The sequence below is a fragment of the Phaethon lepturus genome, unplaced genomic scaffold (assembly GCF_000687285.1).
Source record: "Phaethon lepturus isolate BGI_N335 unplaced genomic scaffold, ASM68728v1 scaffold4992, whole genome shotgun sequence".
Lineage (NCBI taxonomy): Eukaryota > Metazoa > Chordata > Aves > Phaethontiformes > Phaethontidae > Phaethon > Phaethon lepturus.
The window spans coordinates 6,051-28,915 of NW_010525381.1; the positions used below are offsets into that span (position 1 = coordinate 6,051).

At 37.0% G+C, this 22,865-nt stretch overlaps 1 protein-coding gene across 1 annotated transcript; it reads right to left on the reverse strand.

Annotated features, from left to right (window-relative positions):
• Window positions 1-90: 90 nt before the first annotated feature.
• On the reverse strand, window positions 91-19,781 carry LOC104617404 (arf-GAP with Rho-GAP domain, ANK repeat and PH domain-containing protein 2-like; the record flags this gene model as incomplete). The annotated part of the gene is made up of 8 exons (XM_010282719.1): window positions 91-219; window positions 2,844-2,961; window positions 3,471-3,545; window positions 13,564-13,632; window positions 14,492-14,639; window positions 16,425-16,530; window positions 17,397-17,609; window positions 19,618-19,781. Coding segments are annotated over 8 exons (1,022 nt in total), but the record flags the coding sequence as incomplete, so codon positions are not given.
• Window positions 19,782-22,865: the final 3,084 nt, after the last annotated feature.

Here is a 22,865-nt window from a genome sequence, read left to right on the forward strand (position 1 = left end):
GGGAGACTTTGCCCCAATGAAACAGCTATAAAAGGACTGCCATCCTCATGTCCCCATGTGAAATATCTAAGTTTTAAAAAAGGTACGTACCACTATAGTGTTTTAGCATGTCTGCTGTTAGAAATCTCTTTATTATCAGATATGCAGTGCCAGGCTCTGGTAGTGAACTCCAGTGAAGAACTTGTTCTAGTACATTCTCTGTATAATGCAGAGGACGCTCTGAAAAGTTCCGGAGAAAAACAAAAAACAAAAAACATTGAAATAAAAAAAAACCACACCAAGATTGGAGCCCCTTAGAAGTTACACACACCTATACACAACACTGTCTCATTCACTTTGAGCTATAAAAGAAAAACACTGCTTTCAAAATAAGACAACTAGGCACTTCAATGACTTTCTGCAGCAACACCTTTGTTGCTGGCAGGGTCTGCACGGGTAATGAGTATCAAATTAAACAAGAAGTAGTTAAATGTTCAGTGACTCTTTTGTATTTAGTTATAAATACTTTCTTACAGAAATACACTAAAACACTGCTTTAAAACTGAATATAGAAGTTAGGAACTGCCGTAGAACATTCATAAATATGATCAAACAGAACTGAGACCTGCAGCTATACTGGGCCCCGTTTGCCTAGGCTCAATATAAAAATGAATCATCATAGCTACCAATTCTCTGTAATCAAAAACCAAAGAATTTGGAGCAGTTACAGTGAAAAAAATATAAAAACAAACTGGTATAGATCATATTGTCTGTTAATGATCAAAGCAGACTGAGACAGAATCTACATTTCTTTTAATAGAAGGGAAAAGTATGTGGTCTTCCTAGGTCTTCACCCTGTTGCTGTGGTTGGGGAATTTCCAGACTTCCACTTTTATATTCCAAACTCATACAAAGAGTACAGCAAGATTAAAATGCCAGTAGATGAAGGCATGACTAGACTTTATGTGTGCACTTCAACGCTTCAGTTGCTCAAGCATACATTCGTTGATCAGTAACACACATCCTAAAAGAGAAATTCTGAGACCCTTTCACAGGACTGAAAAACTGCAGTCATAAGGAATTCCAGACAATACCCCATATAAACCCCAGTTCATATGCCAAATGAAAGTAGGGAAGAGCTTGCAAATAGTCACTAATTCTGCATTACCAGATCAGCAGAAATATGAGTGTGACATGTACTGCAACACGGCCTGAGGTATCATACAAGGCAACACTGATGTGGATGGAGGGAGATCGCACAGTTCCCCTCTCTGCTAATCCTTCCTCCACACACCCTCCACCGAATGCTTTCACCTGCCCAGCAGTAGGCACCTACTACAATTCATGAAAGCACAAAAAAATTGATAATGGCTTTGCAGGCTACAATTTAGAGCAGTGGATCCAAGTGTCATTTTATCTCCAAAGAGAGATTTTTCCAAAAGTTCTGTGTTGCCATTTGCATACCAACTTATGTGGGTCAGGCCTTGAAAATAGCTGGGTACAGCTCCTAGAAAGTCACGCTTGTGTGACACTGTCATGTTGGGTCAGGCAGTCTAGCTCTGTGTCTCTTGAGTACTGAAGGGAAAAGTATGCCGCCATAATCTCGCTTTTCACTTCTGCTAGTGTAGGTGAATATGAAATGTCAACAGCTGCTTTGGGACTGTCCAGCACTACACTCTGGCAGAACATATTTTCCTGAACACCAGAGCTTCAGAAAGCGGCACCTACAAATAACACATTTAAGAGAGAGAAAAAGCTACCATTGTTTTGGGATGCAAAAAAACTACCTTAGCTGCAACTTGCTATACCAGTTATATGAAGATTTTATTATTCAGACACGACAACAAAGCAGTCTAAGAAAAATACTATTATGTAGACAGTAGCTCAATCCCTACTTTATAACATCATTTCTTCTGGCCCTTTTGTTTTAAATGGTAAAACTTTTAAAATACCTTTTCAACCTTTGAAAAACTGTGGACTCTGATGTGATAAAACAACTTGTTGCCTTTGTACAACAGAGAAAAATCCATTTTAAGGAGGAGAACTTTACAAATCAAAAGCAGGAAACACTGGCAAATCACCACATCTTCCTAGAACACCAGCACTCCTGGAGTAAACACCTACTGTTTCATTTATAGTTACGTTTAAGACCATCTGTCATCATGGATTACACGGTACATAAATCATCATGCTGAAAAGCATTAGCTATTTTACTGGTAACACACCTCATTTACAAAATATCCATCAAGCACGAATTACTAAAAAAAACCCCTATAGACTCCATTTTGTACAAGCATATGGTATTGAATGTTCTGCATTCGGTTAGATAAAATTATCAATTATTGCAACTTTTCAGTATGTAAATAATTTAGTTAATTTTTAATATTGCAATTTTAGTATTTTGGACAGCAAGCAGTCAACACATATGTCCAATTACCCTTTTACTGAGGTCATCATATGCTGGTAAATATCCAAACCCAGTCATTTTCACCTTGAACAACAGTAACTATCAGGAGAAAATTACTTTTTAGGAAATGTAAGATTCTAATTTTCTTGCCTTCTCAGGGTTAGTTTTCAGGGCAGTGTATCTTAAAACGTAAAATAGCTTGCAAGAAAATTCAGGATTGAGTATAACAAACTGAATACCACCATGCATTGGACAGGTACCAGACCCATGCCAGGAACACAAGCAGGAAATTAATTTCTGTCAGAAAGACACCATGATCATTAACGTGCATTTGAAACAAATAAGCAAACTTTTTTTCTGTGATGACATGTCAGAATCTCAACTTACTTGTAAATGCCTTCAATTACAAATAAAAATAGTAAAATTTGATGAACACATGTAACTAAGTTTCACTAACCCAGTTCTCCATTTTCAAGTACTTCAAAAGCAGCCCAGATATCATCTTTGTTGGGAATAATGTTCTTGATTCCTAAAACATCATTAGTTAATTCTTCTGCTTCCATCAAAGGTGATACCTGTAATACAAATTGAGTCAGTTTATAATATATTACAATTACTGACTTCTGATTTATTTTTTCAAAATCTTCCTCCCTGCAGTTTTTAAGTTGACTTAAAAACAAAAAACAACAAACCAAAAAAAGAAAAAAACAAACCAGCAGCAGATATATTGAATTGGAAACCCATAAATGATTTGTCAGACCCCAGCATGCTTTCCTTATTTTGTTCCATGAAATCGAAGTTATAATTTTTAGTTGACTGATAACTTGGTAATTTGAAATTCCTTTTCTCTACCCTTGAAAAATTAGGAAAACAAAAAAGCCTTGTGTTTTCTTGGGTATGGGAAGGTAAATATCACAACAATAGTAGACAACACAGCCAATTAAAAAAATACCTAAAAGAATAGCGATAGGTATAAATTCATACTTTCATTATGTAATTATATAAAAACATGTATGAAAATAAATTTGGTATACTTAATGTGAAAGTGCTTAGTAAAAACACTTCATCACTTTTATACACTAACCCTGATTATAATACTACAGTCTGGCTCCTTTCTTTCCACGTAAGCTTCAATAAGCAAATCTCCAGCCTGAGAAACCTAAAACAAAACAAAACAAAAAATCAGACTGTCTTAAAAATATTTGAAATATCCTTTTAAATAGGGAAAGAACAATTATTATCTAGTACATGTGCGAGAACCTAGTAAACTCAAACTTTTTTTTTTCCACCCACTCATCTACAAAAAATAGTTCAAATGTTGACTCTAATGGGAAAACCTGCACTGCATTCACTTTTATTTGACTAACGTAAGAAAAAAAAATGAACTTATTCACAGATTCAGGAGGAAAATCCAAACCCTGACTAAATTCAACAGAATCATATCAAACAAAATGAACACAGTTTACAAATATAAATTCAAGAGCAAGAAAACTAGGGGAGACATGAAATAACTTAAAATTTATATTTAAGGCTGCAAAGTCTAAGATATGAGTGTACCTTAGTATCTTAAACTGCCAGAACCATAAATCTGATTTAGAGCCAAGCTCACTTCAGAGCCAAAGCAGATTAATAGAATTTAAAACGATAAAAAAGGATAGAACAGGAACCCCAAACTGAGTTAGTTAAAAATGAGAGAAAAAATTACAGACAACAGAATATTTCATCCATATAGCCATATGTACATATCCAAAATTCATTACTACCAAGACTACATTTATGATTATTAATCACAATGACAACTTGTTGTTACATATTTAAAAAAGGAATCAAAATAAATGCTCTTGATATTAACCTCTGCAAAATATAGCTCTTCAAATTTGTCAGAGAGATATCTAAACTTTATGTACAATGCTAACATGTGGAATGATTAGATGAGACAGCAAATACATTATATAATATATAACGGTTTAATATACTCAATACCGACAAACATAATTAAAAATGTGTAACAATATGAAACTTACAAAGAAATTGGAAAGTCAGTAAATCCAACATTTTATGACTGAGGAGAAAAAAAGTCTAATTCATGAGAGGGAATTTAGTATTTTCCATTGTTACTAGGTTTGGCATTAAAATTATCTTCATGGATGAGAAATTACTTTACTTTTCTACAGTTAAAAATGTCTCACGTTGTTTCCTGCTCTAGTTCCTTTGCAATACTGTGAAGTATTTGCAATGTTGCAAAGTCGCAAGTATCTTAAAAAGATTGTCATTCAACCCAGTACCAAAATATTTTCCAAAACTGAATACATGATGATAATCAGAGCATCGGAAGAAAAAATAAGGCAGAAAACTGGACTTTTCAGGAAGTATACCCTTTTATTAATAACCCAATATTAAGAATTAATAATCAAATTAAAATTAAGAATAAGAATTTGTGTCTTAATTTTGAGAACAGTATTCATAGTGATGCTACTTATTTATATATTAGTACAGAGGAAGAGGTTAAGAAAAGTAAAACAACTTCATCATATACTGAATAAGTTATAGAGAAAATGATAGAAGCAGGTGAGCTTTGGGATACATTTTGACTAATTTACAGAAGGTAAAACTACTTTTCTATAGAAAAATAAATGGGAGCACTCAATTTTAAAGAACATTAACGTCACGAAAAATAGTGACTTTAAAGTTAGTTTAGCCTCTGAGAATAGAAAACTAATGGAAGCATTTGTGAGGAAAAACATTACAAAGCTACTTTGAAGAAAACTGCTTAATTATAGTGGCACAGACTCAAAAAAGCTCATTTAGTTGTAAAATTTGCTTTTCAGATGATATTAAGAACAAGGTTGGAAATAAGAATGAAGCTGACATTTGATTTCTACTGGGCTCATGTAAACAACCGTATGGAGAGAAAACGTGATGTAAATTAAAACAGCAAACAGAAACAGCTGGCATAAGTATATGGTGGACAGAAAATGAAGAGCAGCTAATGAAGTGCCACATTCCATGAAGTGAATGGAACTTCAGTGACATTTCAGACATGAGAACATCCAGGCCTTCAGTAGAAATTTGGTTCAGTTGTTCTTCTCTGAACACTCTGCATCACCAGCCTGGAGATAATACTACTATAGCAACCTATATACTCAAATGTGTTAAGTATCCACATCACTGATTTTCCCACAAATACGCACAAGTTTTGATGCAATAATGTCAGACTATCAGTTGTTAAATGGAAAGGATTCTTACACATAATTCTTAATTGTAGCCACTTGAGGTCTAAGTCATCAATCACCCATGCTGTTACATCACTCGGTCTGCACCGTGTCATCAGTTTTAACAGTAACTGGAAGACCATCCAGAAAGTTTCCCAAAGAGCTACCTCTCCTGCATGAGCCTGAAGTCCAATCTCCATGCTACATGGTCTGCATATGCAAGTCTTCCATATGCATGGTCTTGCAAACTGCTTACAGGCTGAATGATGGTAGTTACTGACAGACGAAGTAGAGCAGCTGAAAAAGAGTATGTTTCAGCATACCCCTTTCTTTCACTGAAATAATGGAAGATAGCAAGTCAAAGCTACACCATTCCAACTAACCACTGTTTTTATTCTGAAAATGTTTATCCTGTTTCAGGTCTGTATTGGCAAATACAGCTCATGACAATTGGCTGGGGTCTGGCTATTCTTTACATAGTATTAACGAAAACATCAAATGCTAAGTTGGACTTAACAACAGTAGTATAAAAGAAGTTTATATGGCCAAGCCTAGTAAAATATAAAGTGTAGGCATCCATATAATCTAGTCTTCCGAAATGATGAGTAGTATGCAATTTATACTCATGACAGAAGTTACAAATATAAAATATAACAAAGAGTAAGGTCAATTTTTTCAAAAGCACTTAGGGTTAGTCCAGGTCTGGCTCTAATATATTCCCCCAGCAAAACCAACTGACACCACCATGCATAGTTATGGAAAAAACATTAGACATCCATGCCTTTCACATGTTATATGCACATGGAGTTTCAGAAAAACATGTTTTTAATTTGAAACACTAGTTATATTAATCATGTCTGCTACAGAAAAATTGGCATCTAGCAAAAAATGTTCCACAGATTAATTCAGAGGGGAAAAATGTTCATAGTTACAATCAAATTGCCACAAACAACAGTCAGGCTCTTGAGAACTCTATTCCTCAGTTGTTATATTCAAGGGATAATAGGCTGACATAACAGAGAGAATGCAGTCCCTATCCTTAAAAGTAGTTCAAACTTCAATTTTTCAACCATTAAAACATAGAAGTTTTGTTCCAATGTCCATTGCTTGTTTAGAAAGCTAAAAAGAAAAAGGCTGTTATTTCTGCGGCAAATGCTCCCGAACTACTAAAGTCTCCTGAGTTCGTATTTGCTATTTTGACTTCTGGTGGCTCTTTTTCCAGGAAATGACATACAGAGTAAAGATACCAATGATTTGATAAGATCCAAAAAACACTTTCTAACTTAAACTCAGCATTTTATGATGTCTTCAGATACAATATTGGCAGAGATTAATTAATAAAATCCAGCAGCTCAGTTACTATTTTCCTCATAGGAACCTTTCACAGGTTGTGAAAACTTATACTGACTATTAAGAATTCATGTTTTCCAAGCAGGAATCTGAAATCACTTCAGATGATACACAATTTTAAAATGCCCCAATGACCAAGTTTGTTCTAGGAGTTTTGCATTACTTATTTGCTTTATAGGGAGAAGAACATCAACCACAGCTCTAAGTTGAGATCATTGTCCTGTTTGGGAAACAGGGAAATCAATAATTCTGTATACTATTTTCCATTTTATGCCATTCAAGTCTATATTAGAGAATAAAGCTATAAAACAATGTGCACAATTTATAGTGCAAATCCATTTTGCCCACACAAAACAAATCATATAGCATAAAATATTTCATTAGATCTTAGTAGTAAAATATTTCTAGAAGAGAGTGAAAAAGGTGGTACTCTATTACAATAATTTTTCAATAATAATCAATCTTTCTGTCTGTCCTGGTTTCAGGATTTCATTTTTGCATTGAGATTTTCTAGCATACAGATATTTCTGATATATTTTTCCTTTGTTTATGTAACATTTCATACAGAATTCCAAAGTGTTTGGTCACATAAGGTCTTCAGCAATGCAAAAAGAGACAAAACAGATTTTTCTGTTTAATTTCACAATAGCAATCCTCAAAATAATCACTTTTGTACATGGGTACCCAACAAATCAGCCTTTTCTACTGAAACATTCTTGGTACCTAAAGTTTCTTTTCTTACTTAGGACTGATGCCATCTTAGTAAAGCCAAGGAGCACAATCCATCTAACCAGTAAACTCACTCAGGATACACCCTGAATGAGCCCACTGCCAAACCCAATGATTTGAATTCACATTTCCAAGACAGTGCCATAAAAGAGAGGCTCTAAGTTATTCCAGGTGATTGTAAAGTTGTGGAAGGACTGTGAACAGGTGGAATGAGATACAAAGGAAGCAATACACTCCACTGCAGCTAATAAAGCTGTACCACACTGTCACCACAGATATGCAAGAGCAGGAAACATGCGTTCAAGGTCAGCCCTTATGTTGGCTCAAGGAAGTATTTAGCCTCCTCATTCCTCATCTGCATGTTAAAATGGAAGAAAATGTTCAAGTTCTCCTTTAGAAAGTACCTTATCTTAAGGTGATGGTTTGGGTCTGTGAATCAGCATCTGACACACACATGTTCAGCCACACAAGAAAGGGAGAATTTGAGAGGCTCCTTCCTTCAACATCCTAGCTACCAGCTAGGGTCAGAAGGCTTCCTATGCAGCATGATGGCTGTTAAAGAGTCTAAGTCTCCCTCCCCTACCCATTTCACACGTAACTTAAGTGCTTAATCTGGAACAGAACAGTACATCTGGGATCCAGGAGCCTTGCACTAAATTCTTAAAATGGAAATACTGCTTCTTACATGACACAATGTCTGAGTTCATCCCACCAGAAGCCTAATAGCATAGGTCTGGAAAGAACCAGGGCACACTCTGGTCAGGCCTTTGCCCCGAGCAACTGGAGTCCCAAGATCACAGAGCAAGCCAGGGAGGGCTTCTGCACCTCGGATAAGTTTAGACCTCATGCACTTAAGACCTTTAGACTTTCACAGGTCTTTGTGGTATGCAAACACAAGACCTCTTGCCAGGAAAGGGGAAAAAACAAAACAAAACAACGCTGAGATGGAAATCAGAGCTGTGGTGTAATAAATTACTCTTGAAATTATCTGAGAAGCACTTAATGAATACAGCCAAAATTTACAGATAAACCCAGGTGATAACATGATTCAGTGACATGTCATATATAGAAGACTTAGTAGGCAGACTCCATAGTCCAGCTGAGAGTCTCTCATACATTCTATCTAAGTATTTAGAGCTTGTTTACCACATTCTTTGGAGATCTTTTTTTCCCATGGAATGAAAAAAATAGATTTTCAAATGTATACATTTAAGTACAATTCCTAATGCATTTCTTTTTAGCCCTTTCTCTTCCTTTAAACTAAAGTAGGAAAAGAAGTGCCATTTTCTTCAATTTTATAAGTTCTACTTGTACAAGTGTTCTCTCTGAAACTAAAAGTAGTCATTTCTAGCAATGTGTTAAGAATGAATGAGAACAAATTTGACAGTTGCTTACCACTTAATAAAATAAGAAGCTCTTTCACTGCTTCCTTCCAAATTTTAAGTACTATAAAGCACTGCAAATCATTCCTTTCTATTTATGAGGCCTGGATGGATGAGCAAGGAGCTCCTGACTGAACTCAAATGTACAAACCAAGCATAGAAGAGAAGGAAGCAGGGGCAGGTGACCCAAGAACTGCACAGAGCCACTATCCCATTGTGCAGGGGTGAGGTTAGAAAAACCAAGTCTGACCCCAAGTTGAGGCTTGCAAGGGATGAGAAGGGGAACAGGAAAGGGTTCTGCAAGTACATAAGCAGCAAAAGGGAGACTAGGGAAAAGATGGGTCTGCTGCTGAACAGGGCAGGGGACCAGGTGATAAATCACACAGACGGGGCCAAGGTACTCAACGCCTTCTTTGCCTCAGCCTTTACTGATAAGGCTGACCTTCAGGAATCCCAGGTCTGTGAAGTCAGAGGGAAGGTCTGGAGCAAGGAAGATTACACTCAGTGGAGGAGGACCAGGTTAAGGAGCACGTAAAGAAACTAGATGTCTGTGGGGCCTGACAAGTAGGACCCACAAGTGCTGAGGAATCTCACTGATGTCACATCTTTGAAGAGTCATGATGACTGGGAGAGGTTCCCAAAGACTGGAAGACCACAAGTATCAATGCCATCTTCAAGAACGGCAAGAAGAAAGATTTGGGGAGCTACAGGCTGGTCAACCTCACCTCAGTCCCTGGGATGGTGATGGAGAAAACCCTCATGGAAAGCATTTCCAAACACATGAACAAGAACAACGTCATTGGGATTAGTCAGCATGGACTTATGAAGGGAAAATCATGCTTAACGAAACTGATTGTCCTCTACAAAGAGGATACTACTGGATGACAGGATAGCAGTGGATGTAGTTTACCTCACTTTTAGCAAAGTCTTTGACCATGTCTCCCATAACACCATCATTGACAAGCTGACAAAGTACAGGTCAGCTACATAGACAGCAATGTGGATTGAAAATTGGCTGAAGAGCCAGGAGACCATTAATTTTCATCAATGACCTGGATAATAAGACAGAGCACATCCTTCAAGAAGTTTGCAGATGATATTAAACTGGAAGGAGTGGTTGATACATTCAAAAGGACTTCAACAGGCTCAAGAACTGGGCAGAGAAGAATCTCACTAAGTTCAACAAGGGGAAATGCAAGTTTTGCACCTTGGGAGGTTGCCAACAGCTTCCTGGGCTACATTAGGCAAAGCACTGCCAGCAGGTTGAGAGAAGTGATTCTCCCTTCTGTTCAACACTGGTGAGGCCACACCCAAGTACTCTGCCCAGTGTTGGGCTCCTCAGTACAAGAAAGAGATGGAACTACTAGACAGAGTCCAGTGAAGAATCGCCAGGATGATGAATGCACTGTAGCATCTTTCATATAGGAAGAGGCAGAAAGAGTTGAGACTGTTCTGCCTGGAGGAGAGAAGGCATGGGGGGAATCTTTTCAACATGTACCAATACCGGATGGGAGGGTGTATGGGGTTTGCGTGGCAAGGTTTTGGTAACAGTGGGGCTACAGGGGTCACTTCTATAAGAAACTACTTGAAGCTTCCGTTACATCTGATACAGCCAATGCCAGCCGGCTCCAAGACAGACCCACCACTGGCCAAGGCTGAGCCCATCAACAACAGTGGTAGCACCTCTGGGAGAACATAGTTAAGAAAGAGGGAAAAACACCTGCACATTTGAAGCCAGAAAAAGAAGTGAGAGTATGTGAGAGAAACAACTCTGCAGACACCAAGGTCAGTGAAGAAGCAGGGATAGGTTGTGCTCCAGGTGCTGCAGCAGAGATTACCCCGCATCCTGTGGTGAAGACCATGGGAAGGCAGGCTGTCCCCCTGCAGCCCATGGAGCTCCATGGTGGAGCAGATATCTACCTGCAGCCCATAGAGGATCCCATGCCAGAGTAAGTGGAGGTGCCTGAAGGAGGCTGTGACCTCTGTGGGAAGCCCATGCTGGAACAGGCTCCTAGCACGACCTGTGGACCCTCGGAGACAGAGGAGGCCACATGGCCACATTTGAGCAGGTTTGCTGGCAGGACTTGTGACCCCGTAGGGGACCCACGGTGGAGCAGTCTGTCCCTGAAGGACGGCACCCTGTTGGAAGGGACCCATGCTAGAGCTGTTCATGAAGAACTGTAGCCCATGAGAAGGACTCACATTGGAGAAGTTTGTGGAGAACTGTCTCCCATGGCAGGGACCCCACGTGGGAGCAGGGGAAGATTGTGAAGAGTCCTGCCCCTGAGGAGGAAGGGGAAGCAGCAGAGACATCATGTGAAGAACTGACCACAACCCCCATTCCCCATCCCCCTACACCACTGGTAGAGGTGGAAGTAGAGAAATCGAGAGTAAAGTTGAGCCCAGGAAGAAGTGGGGGTGGGGAGAAGGTATTTTTTTAAGATTTCTCATTACCCTACTCTGATTTGATCAGTAATAAATTAAACTAATTTCCCTGAGTCTAGTCGCTTTTGATCATGATGGTAACTGCTGACTGATCTCTCCCTGTCCTTATCTCAAACTATGAGCTTTTTGTTGTATTTTCTCTCCCCTGTCCAGCTGAGGAGGGGAGTGATAGAGCTGCTTTGGTGGGTACCTAGCATCCAGCCAGGGTCAACCAACTACAGGGGAAATGAAGAAAACTGAGATACTCTTCTCAGTGACACTACAAAAGGCAATGTGCACATATTAAAAACACACAAAAAACAATCTGAACACAAGAAAGCAATTATACTGTGAGGGTGCACAAATACTGGAAGAGCTTGCCCAGAGAGGTTCCAGCCTTGGAGATATTAAAAATCTGACAGGACACAGTCCCCAGGCAATCTACTCTAAGAGGGCCTGCTTGAGCAGCAGTGTAATTAGAGACAATCTCAAAAGGTTCCTTCCAACCCAGACAACTGGAATAAAGCTGTGTCAGGGGCAGTTCAGATTGGACATTAGGAAAAGGTTCTTCACTAAGAGGGTGGTTGGTCATTGGAACCATCTCCCCAGGGAAGTGATCACGGCACCAAGCCTGTCAGAGTTCAGGAAGTATCTGGATGATGCTCTTAGTCATATGGTTTGGTTTTAGGTAGTCCCGTGAAGAGCAAGGAGTTGGGACTGGATGATTCTTATAGGTCCCTTCCAACTTGAGATAGTCTATGATTCTATCATAATTCTGTGATTAGGTAGCAGTTTTTGTTTCATTGTTAAGGTTAAAGTCATACTACTATTTTTTTGTAAAGAATTTAAAGCTTAGCCATGTGTGTTATGAGACTCAATCAGTCTATTAACACAGTAGGTATAACCATCAATTCAGAAAGCTGATTGTTAATGCTAGAGACTTTGCTGAGAGCAAAATAAAAACAGTTAAAACCCCAGTTCAATCTTTGTATAACTTCACCTCCCAAGAACCTGGAAAGTCCCAGCGAAACCAGTTTAAAGAGGCCCAATTATTCATGAATTATTCATTGAATACAATACAGCTCATAAAGGTGATTTCACAGTGGTATCTGGAACAAACAAAACTGTTGCTGGAAGGGGGAAGGCAGCCAACAGACAAAAGCATTATAGATTTTTTCTGCTAGCTTTCTATTACTTTCTAAAGCCCTATAAGCTCCAAAATCACTGAAAGCTTCTCCTCCACTACTTTAGATTTCTGAAAAAGCTCTTAAGCGCCCTACATTTCCTTTTACCTCTCTTAATTCAACCACCTTGGAAATGTTATGAAACTTAAAAATTTTTGGTTTAATTAGGACTGTATTCAAATACCACTTTGTGGGACAGTGAAACATGCTATCACTTCACTCACTGTTTCTTAGCACTCCGAAGTTATTGAAAAGTTGTTACAGGTAAGACCAGAACTCAAGATGATAAATAAGTGGCATAAGATCTCCCATTTTCTTATATTGTGTCCTGAAGTCCAGTTTGACTGTTAGTGTGCGTCTGAAGCTTCCCCAAATAATATTTTTGCTCTGGGGTTCTAGAAATCATCACAAAACAGGATGCAGCTAAAGATTCAAATGCTTTAAACTCAAAGGGATGGTGAAACTCTAATGAAGAGAGACCTTGTATACCCAAAGCTCATGAAATAATAAAAGTATTAATATACACTTGAAGGAATTTAATATGCATGTTTAAAATTAAAAAAAGACAGATCATCATTTTCACACTTGCAAATGTTGACCATTTCCTTCTAATACAATTTATGATGCATAGTAAAAGCATGTAACAACCTGTAGGTTATCCTGGTGCTCAGGCCAGAACATAATATCACACTATGCTTTACACAGAACTGTTTTGCTTTATCAGTTGATGCTTCCTCTTTTATTCCATTTTATTTCCCTCAGCTCTCTAATTAACACCACCAGTCACTACACAAACTTAGAAATATACTTTTAGAAATCTAGGTATAAAAATGTGTGAACAACAAAGTAGTCTTTATTAAAATTTTTTTTCATACCAGTTGATATCTGCCACTTACCTGAGTGTCTTTCCACCTGGTAATAAAGCTGTTCTCTATATCCATTTGTTTAACCTGGTCTTCATTTACCTGTTTAAAATGAATCATTTTTGATCAATTAATAAGTAGAAGGGAGATGGTATAAAAATTACAACATAAGCTAGCAAACACTGATTTATTAAACTAATTTATTAAAATAAACTAAGATAAATAAAAATATAAATATAGAGGAATGCTTACATCTAAAAATAGTTAATAATTAATGATAATATAACAATAATAAATATCATAACAATTAACAATACTGTTAATCATGTTCCTATAGAAGCAGCTATACTAAATATTCTATCAGTCAGAAACAGCACTGCACTGATGGGATGCATTAGTACAAACCTTATGAAATAAATATTAGAAGAGAAAGGACTCCATGAAAAATTGCCAGACAACGTTATAGTGGCACAGTAAACCAAACCGGCTAATACAAGTTGTTGCTAGTAGGATATTTTCTATCCAGTTGGATTTAATGTTCTTTCTAGTCCTAAGGAACCAAACACTCTCTCTAGTCTTTATTGTAACCACAGCTCAGATACTAAGAACACAGAATTCTTCCATGCTTCAGTTCTGATCAGGCCCAGAAAGTTTGAATAGAAGTAGTGTTTTTAATAGTCATAATCTTAAAATTTTCTTAAAGTTGGTATGCTGGTGTCAGCAAGAAGAATGTGCACCATTTTGGAAAACAGTAGCTCACAGTAATCCTATAAACATAGTCTTTCCTACACAAGCTAAGCTAGCTTAGAAATATAATTTAAAGCAAACAACAATGTCCACTGAATTAGAGTTCAAAGGCCCTGCAAATCCTCAGACAGCATAACTAATAACAAGATCATCTTTAAGAAGATTTCTATATTTTAGCTGAGCAATTAGGACACTTTTATATAAAGATACCTACATCAAAAATTTGTACATAATTTTTAATTAGATCTTCAATTACATTGACTTCTTCACTAGTTTGGCCTTTAGTTTGAAATAAGCATGAGGAAAAGACCATGGCTAGATTGTGAGGGTTCATATGATTGATTTCAGAACACTTCTGCACCCTGTTGAAGGAAAAAAAAAACCATATTTAGAAGGTTTCATTGTTTCTCTCATTGTCTGAGGCTCCTCTACAGAATATGGACTGCACTTCAAAAAGAATAACTACATTAAATGCAGTGAAAAAATATCTAATATTATTTATTTTTTAATATTTATTTCTTTATATTCTTTATCTCACATCTCAAGTGATATCAAAATTATTTAGAATAGAACAGAAAAAAAATATGAAAGAATAGTTCAGTTGAAAGTCTGACTGCCTGATCGTTTAAGGGCTGACCGAAAGTTAAAGCATGTAATTAAGGGCATTGTCCAAATGCCTCTTAAACACTGACAGGCATGGGTCATCAATCACCTCTCTAGGAAGCCAAATTCCAGTACTTGGCCACCCTCCTGGTAAAGAAATATTTCCAAATGTCCAGTCTGAACCTCCCGGATGCAGCTTTGAACCATTCCCATGCGTCCTGTCACTGGATACCAGGGAGAAGAGATCAGCACTTCCCTCGCCACTGCCCCTCCTTAGGAAGCTGTAGAGAGCAACGAGGTTGCCCCTCAGCCTCCTTTTCTCCAAACTAGACAAGCCGAAAGTCCTTAGCCACTTCCCATAGGACATTCCTTCCTTTCACCAGCTTTGCTGCCCTCCTCTGGACACATTCAAGGACCTTCACATCCTTAAATTGTGGGGTCCAGAATTTCACACAGTACTCAAGGTGAGGCCGCACCAATGCTAAATACAGCTTCGCTATGTTAGGTTACATAAGTATATCCTCCAAACTTAACGATCTAAGATCAATCCAAATGTGGAAAGAAATTAGATCCTTCTTAGCTTCCACGCTTATGGTAAAGTTTTCATATCAGTTCTGTTGCTTACACAATGTGTCCTCTTTTAGAAGCAACCACTTTAAAGTATCAGAGAATTTTGGCTGTTATACACATGAATTCAAACTACTTTCAGAACAGATATAACAGCATATTTATATATCTAAACTGGATATAATCTTTATCCCAATAATGGCACCAACAGATTTAATAACCATATAAATAGTTTTAAAGGACATCTGCTAGGTACTTGGCTATGTAATGTAATTTCTGAACACAATATCCTGTAAAGTAAAGGTTCTACACATTCTCTACCCACTACAATTTACCAGGAATATAATTTGACTTGTTCAATAGATCATGTAATATGATATAATATAGACCATTACTATTTCACCATAACATTGCAGAGTCATCCAAGTCACACGTTTTTTATACACTTGCTGCTGCTTATTTGATCTAGGAACACAAGTTGATTAAAAACGTTTATATTTTGGATATTCTTTACCAAAACCCCTGTTGCAAAATGAACCACTGATGAAAAACGGAAAGGTTAGCTAATTCTCAAAGTTATTATGTGCAATACAGATTGTGGAGAAGGACATTTTCCCTGAAAAAGTCTTTTAATTTCAAGAACCATTTGCAATAAACCTCTGGAAGATTAGCAGACTGAGGTAAAATGGGTTTGTATAAAGAAGCTACATTAAAGATTACCCTACTTGGACACATACACTGGCAGCCCTGTCTTGCTGTAAGTCTGTTCCATCCCATTTGATGTTTATAGATACCTACTGCTAAAAATACAACCAAAGAAAAAACAATTTATAAAGGGAATCAAAAATAACTGTCACAACTAGGCAAGCTTTTGATGCTTACTAATTAATGAAACAAGCCACATTTCATTTATGGTAGAGTTATACTGAGAACACAATACAAGAATTTCTCTACTACAGTGCATCATTTGCATTGACCTGTAAAGATGTTCAATTAAAGCAGCCAAAGTTGCCCTATTGACTGGTGGAAGCGTCCGAATAAAAGCTCCATACTTCCTCACCCGTTCCTTTTCATTCTGTGTATCTGCCAGAAAATAATAATCATTGAGCATTAATAACAATGCACACTAAAAACCAACAGCAGCTCTCTAACTATATTGGCATCATCTAGTCATTTAAAATTACAATGTACCCAATCAACCTCTTCTTCATAAAGGCAATACTCAATCTACTATTAACAAAGTCTATTATTGTACACCAGTTCAGGGAAGTAGTATCAGCAATAAAGAGGGCCAGTTCTATATTCAAGCACCATTTGCTACAGTTTAAGACTAAATCCCAGGATAGCAATTGCTTTTCTTCTCAAAGGATATTTAATTTGCAGTTTGTGTGTGGACATGTGTGAGAGCATCTGTGTATGCACAAGTGCAAATATACTTCTAAGAGTTCAGAGAACAAAGGAGAACAAAGGAGAAGGGGTGGTTGTACAAAGTTTTATAGCTGAACAGTGGCAGAGCCAACGATAGGAATTCCAGTCTTGGGAATCACAGTATCTGAGGCACAGCCACAGCTCTCTACCTCCAAGTTAAGACTGCCTTGCTGTGCTCCATAGATACTTCAGAGCATAATCCTGCTCAGGGCATGAGCAAAGTTAATGTAAATTTTATTTATTTCATTATGACACAGTGCAATATTGGTCTACTGTTTATATTTTCAAGGAAACATTGCTTATTATTATTATTATGGTTCACTTAAAGGCAATAAAATAATACCTGATTAACATAAATCTATTGCAGCCAAGCTCAAACATTTTTTTCCTCACTACAATTGTTTTGTTGATTATCAAACAATATAGGTCAACACAGGGCAAGTAATTAACAACCCCCTCAAATTTGATACTGAAAATCTACATACAAACTTTCTTGTATTGAATGCTATGGTATATATTACCTAATGCAGAGATCCAGAATGGATAAAGTTCTTTAGTGAGAAGCGCATCATCTATTTGCGAAAGAAAACTTTTCAATACATCAGTCACATCTTCAAGCTGATGTTTTCCTGCTCTTAGTTTAACACTCCTCGCATCTTTTTTGAAGCTTTCCAGCAGTTCAGCCACATTGGAGGAATTGCCATTCTTAAGGTAGATCTGCTTGCTACCTAAACCTAAGTTACAAAAATACAGGACAGAAAAATAAATAAATGTAAAATCTAGTTCTCATTTAAAAATTCCAAATATTATTACACAAAAAGCATATCTGGCTGCCAAACACATCATATTTCCTACTAAAATCTCTCTGACCTTTTGCACATACTCACTTTGTTAGTAAAAACACTGCCAAGTCTGCTTACACCCAACTAGACCTCTTTGCAAAAATACACATCATAACATTAAGCAAGCCTGGGATCACAATTTCAGGAATACTTTACAGGCATTCAAATCCCCAAATCTCTTCAGGACGTCTGAAAACAATAGTTTTAAAAGGCACAGTAAAGGAAAGAAGTTTTGATGACTGGTATTGTATTGCACATAAAACACAGTCACTTTCATGAGCAGAACTCCCACTATTTTATTACCCTAGTTAACTTAGGATTCAGTAAAGTATTATTGTTTTCATCCAACCTGAAACATTTCACTCTTAAAAGCGTCAAGATTAGTAGAAAGTATTCCTTTTTTCTGATTTTTCTCACATTCAGGAAGATATCAGGCAGCCACTATTCTTGTATCAGTCCAAAGCCAACTTAAATGAAAATTCATAGTCTAAAACACAGGCAAGTCTACCTTCAGTTACTGCATATGAAAGTAGGCAAAACGTTTTGTTTTTTTTTTTTTAAACTTGTGGAAGTTTGGCGTAGCTGTGCAGTCCCATTCTTTTTCTTTGCAGAGGTGTTTCCTGCGTTCCCCATATTTCTTGAAAGATAATTGTATTTTATACAAAACCCTGCTTTTCTTATGTACCTGTCAAATTAAGTACTCTGTCAAAATCTATGAAATCATGTCTCATGTTCTTGCAATTCAGCTTTCCTGTAATGCCCACAAGCACTACCATTTGATACTGTCTTTGTGCTGTTACTGTCAGGAACAGCTGTGGGACCCGATAGTGTCTGTCATCTGTAGATGACAACTAAAGACAGAATCTTTACCGTGATGACACAAAAACACATATGCACACACACTTCAGCTTTCAAATTAATATTTTAACATCCAGTAATGCTGATCCTGAAAAAAGATATTTTTCAATAAAGATCTAACTTATTTAAAAGACAGTAGGAAATTGAATTTTAATTTAGAACACACAGGAGCAATTGTTCTGAGTGGCCAACATAATTACCCTGCTTTAACAACATTTCAGTACATGAAACAGTGTACACTATACTTAGAATAATTCCAATTGCTAATGATTAAAAAAATAATTTAGTGAAAACATTGTTTTTCCTTGGTTTTAGGCAATAGTTGTAACCCAGACACAACAATTTACTATAATGCAGTGTTGCCATATTCAAAAATTATTTTGTTAAACTTCAATCACTCAAATATAAATTAGGCACTCTCATACTGACAGGGGTTACAGACACGTTTATCCTGAAGACAGATTTGTACAGGGTTGATATGTGTTTAGCATTTCACAAGAAAACTGATGAATTTGCAGTAGTAAAAAAGACAAAGACACCGTCTGCATATGATCTAATGCTATGGAAAGTTACACTGGCAAAATTGACTTAAACAAACGGTAACTGACTATACATCCTTAGGCTATTATGAGGAAAAAACAGCAGCCTTAAGACTGAACTCAGTTCTACAGTTAACATAAGTTTCCCAGATGTGCTGAACAGTCCAGGCCATAGTCTTTCCTGGTTCACACACTAATTTTCAGGGGTGAAGTTTTCTGTACTGAGGCACCAGACCCCAAGGCTCAGCTACATCAAACAAACAAGTCAATTTTTAAAATAGGAAGGTGCCTATAAAGGGCGCCTGCCAAGTTGTATTTCCCAAATCTGCCCTTTCTCAGATGTGTGGCAGTGTACTTCACCATCACATCAAAGAGCAGTAAGGCTAATGAGGGACATGGTTTTAATGTAGGTAATAGATAAACTCATTCAATAAGATCTGATCGTATGGGAGCTTAGGTATTATACAAATGATCTCACGTTGAATAAAATCCACTATACTTACCATACTGTGTAACAAATGCTATACAGCTGTTCACTATAATAGGAACATCATTTTTGCTGAGCTGCTGATCTTGTAATGCATTACCATCTGTACCTGCTGCTTTTTCAATTGCAGTATGCCAGACCATGAAATCCAGCTTTGTATGGCCATGGATGTATAGGGTTCTGAAAAGTATAAAAATATTTTGAATGCAGGAAAGAAATAGAAAACTGATGTTATTATACTACAGCAACATAGCAGATGTCTAGAAAAAGTAAGAAATACTTAGAATAAGACATCAAGGCACCTTCTACCACATAAAGCTGTGGTGGTAGCCTACTGTTACAACATCTTTTTTTTTTTCCCTCCAACTGCATTTGTACTAGCAGTGTCACAATAAATGAAAGAAGATCCACAAACACTGTCACAGGTCATTGGAAAGACCTGACCAACATTTTAATTACTCTTCTTCAATCTTGCTCCTACACTGTGCATTCATAAGTTCAGTGGGAAACAGGTTTAAAGACAACTTTCAATACTGGAAAAGGTTTCCCTTCTTTTCTATTCCCCACCTGCACACACACTTCTGTAGAGGAGCTGAGACACATTGAACTTCCCTCCTTCACATGTATCAAAAGGATCACCATCAGGAAATTACAGACCCAAGGGAACATGTATGAAAAAACTGAGTTGAGGTAGAATAAGTTAATGCAACACTTCAATCACACCTGTTTATCTCAAAGCATGGCCCTGTTCTAATTTTTTTTTTTTTTAAACATGCTACAATAATCTCTTCTGTTTACCCCTGACAGGCTAGCTTCTCAGAAACAATTCCAAAATTTAAAAGTTTAAGGCTGCATGTCCATCCATACACATGTATGTAATAAACAACTGTTTTAAGTGTTAAAATAGCAAGCAAGTTTTTCTATGTACATACTCTTTGTCTCCCGCTAAAGAAATGTAAGGGATTTATTTTCTTTAACGACAATTTATTTGCTAATTAGGAAAAGTAAAAATGTTCTACTGAACTTCTATGAAAATACTTTCATCAAAATATAAACAAACATTAATTCTGATTATTTTATTTAGAAAAAAACCAAAGCATTTTATATAATGATGGAATATTTAATTTCAAATTTTGTTTATTAGCATCTTTCAATTTTGCTTTTATAAATATTTCCATTCTAGCATTCCTATCTCAATAGGAAGGGAGGATGCAGTCAATGTACAAACACAGAGACAGGATCTGAAATATTCACAGGGTCCACCACACAGACTTAGCCGTTCAGCAGCAGAGTAGGAGACACTAAGATACTTCATCTTACTGAAGCCCCTTTTTAAAAAATCTCTACTTCATGACTTTGAGAATCATATTAACCACCACACATGCCTGGCTAGTAGAAATACTCAGCCTCTCTCTCCCATTAAGAAAAACCAATAATTTGCAAAAAGCTCACAAATTTTTACAGCAAAATGAGTGTGCCTAATTCAACACTTTCAAATATTTTCTGAAGACCTCTCAGAATAGATATCTTATGTGGGCGGTTCTCAACCAGTGGCTTCCGAACAACACATCACCCTGACATCCTCCAGTATCGCTGCATCCATATATAAGAGGAAATTAGAAAGTTTGAGCTGAATGAAAAAGAGTCTGACAGTGCATGTTACGCTATTCCTTTAGTACCATTATTCACAGATCAGCAGAGGTTAGGACTATGATTTATTTTATAAATCTTGCTTCTATTGTGGAACTTGGATTGTTCATGGAAGGCAACTGATTATTTTCCCAAAAAAATTATTATTTGCCCAGTCAAAAATCTCCAGAGCTGTCACCTATGAAAATCAGACAAGTCAGAGAAGCCATTTCAGCATTTACTACAACACTGTAAAAGACAAAAAGGGAGAAAAGGAAATGAAACCAGTTCCAGACACGGTTCAGAATTCAGTCAATTACTGTGGAAGTGGCTTAGAAAGTTCATCTCAAACAGCAGTATTTTAGGCAGAGAGAGAGAGAGCACACCTAGGATACATTTTAATCATAAAAACATACAACAATGTTGTTTCAACATTCCTTCTAATCTTAACACTTTCAGACAAACTTAACATTTTTTTCCTAGTTAGAAACCACTTTTTGACCTCCATGAACTCAGAAAGTGGTATGAAAAGGAAAGGGGAAATAGCTACCAGCAGAAAAGCAGAAGTTTCCTCACAGCACAGTAGAAGTTTTCTACAGAACTTCATGAAGTAATAGAGACAGCTTTGCAAATCTGACTTCTGCTTTTCATGTCAATGTCATCACCTCTTCAACACAGTTTTCAGAGACGGTAGTAATAATAAATACATGTATTTCTCACTGAACTAATTGTTATTATAAAGTTACATTAAATGCAAGGCTTAAGACTAAGCATATAAATACAGGCTGAAGTGTACTGCCATCTCATGTATCACAAAACTGAGCGACTTCTAAGCTTATAGAAGTAATCTTGTTTGAAAGAATTTTTACTGCAATGTTTACAAAGATCTACCTATCATGCAGACAACTACTTTGCACAGACTCTGAACCAAAATGCATTCCTAGAATATAAATTCAGTGCCTTCTACAGTATATACATATGTGCTGCTACTTCCTGTTCAAAAAATTGATAAAGAGCATATGCTTCATAAAAAAAGTTAACAATAGTGACTACAGAGTGAATAATGGCAGAGTTTTTGATCTGGTAAGTGTGAAGCACGTACAGTCCATACCCAAGAAATTACTATTTAAGTACTCAAACAAACAAGAAAGCCCGCCAACATAGATTTCCGCCTTAGTGAATTGAGGCAATTGAATTGGCACAAGTGACTGCAGCAGTCCAAGATCACCAAGTCTCAACATCAAGGAAGCTATCGTTAGCTTTTCAACTTTTATCATGGACTACCATCACATCCTTCTGCACCAGTAGTCAGACAAACAACATACATGAGCACACCTCATCCACAACAGGGCAAAGGCTCATCTTACCTTTAACCCACTTTGCAAAGTTCACTAGCTTTAGCTATCTATGTCTATGCTTTGTTGCACAACTCTGCATTGGGAAAGCAGTGATACTATGTGCTTCAGGGTAAGGGTTGAGGGGAGGAAGGGTGAAAAACAGACATCAGTACAACTCAGTGCCCTCTGACAATTTGAGTGATTCTAATAATCTACATGTCTGAAAACAGAAAGAATGCATTGCTATGAAATTATATTGGAAACAAATTCACAGACTCACAGAATCACTAGGTTGGAA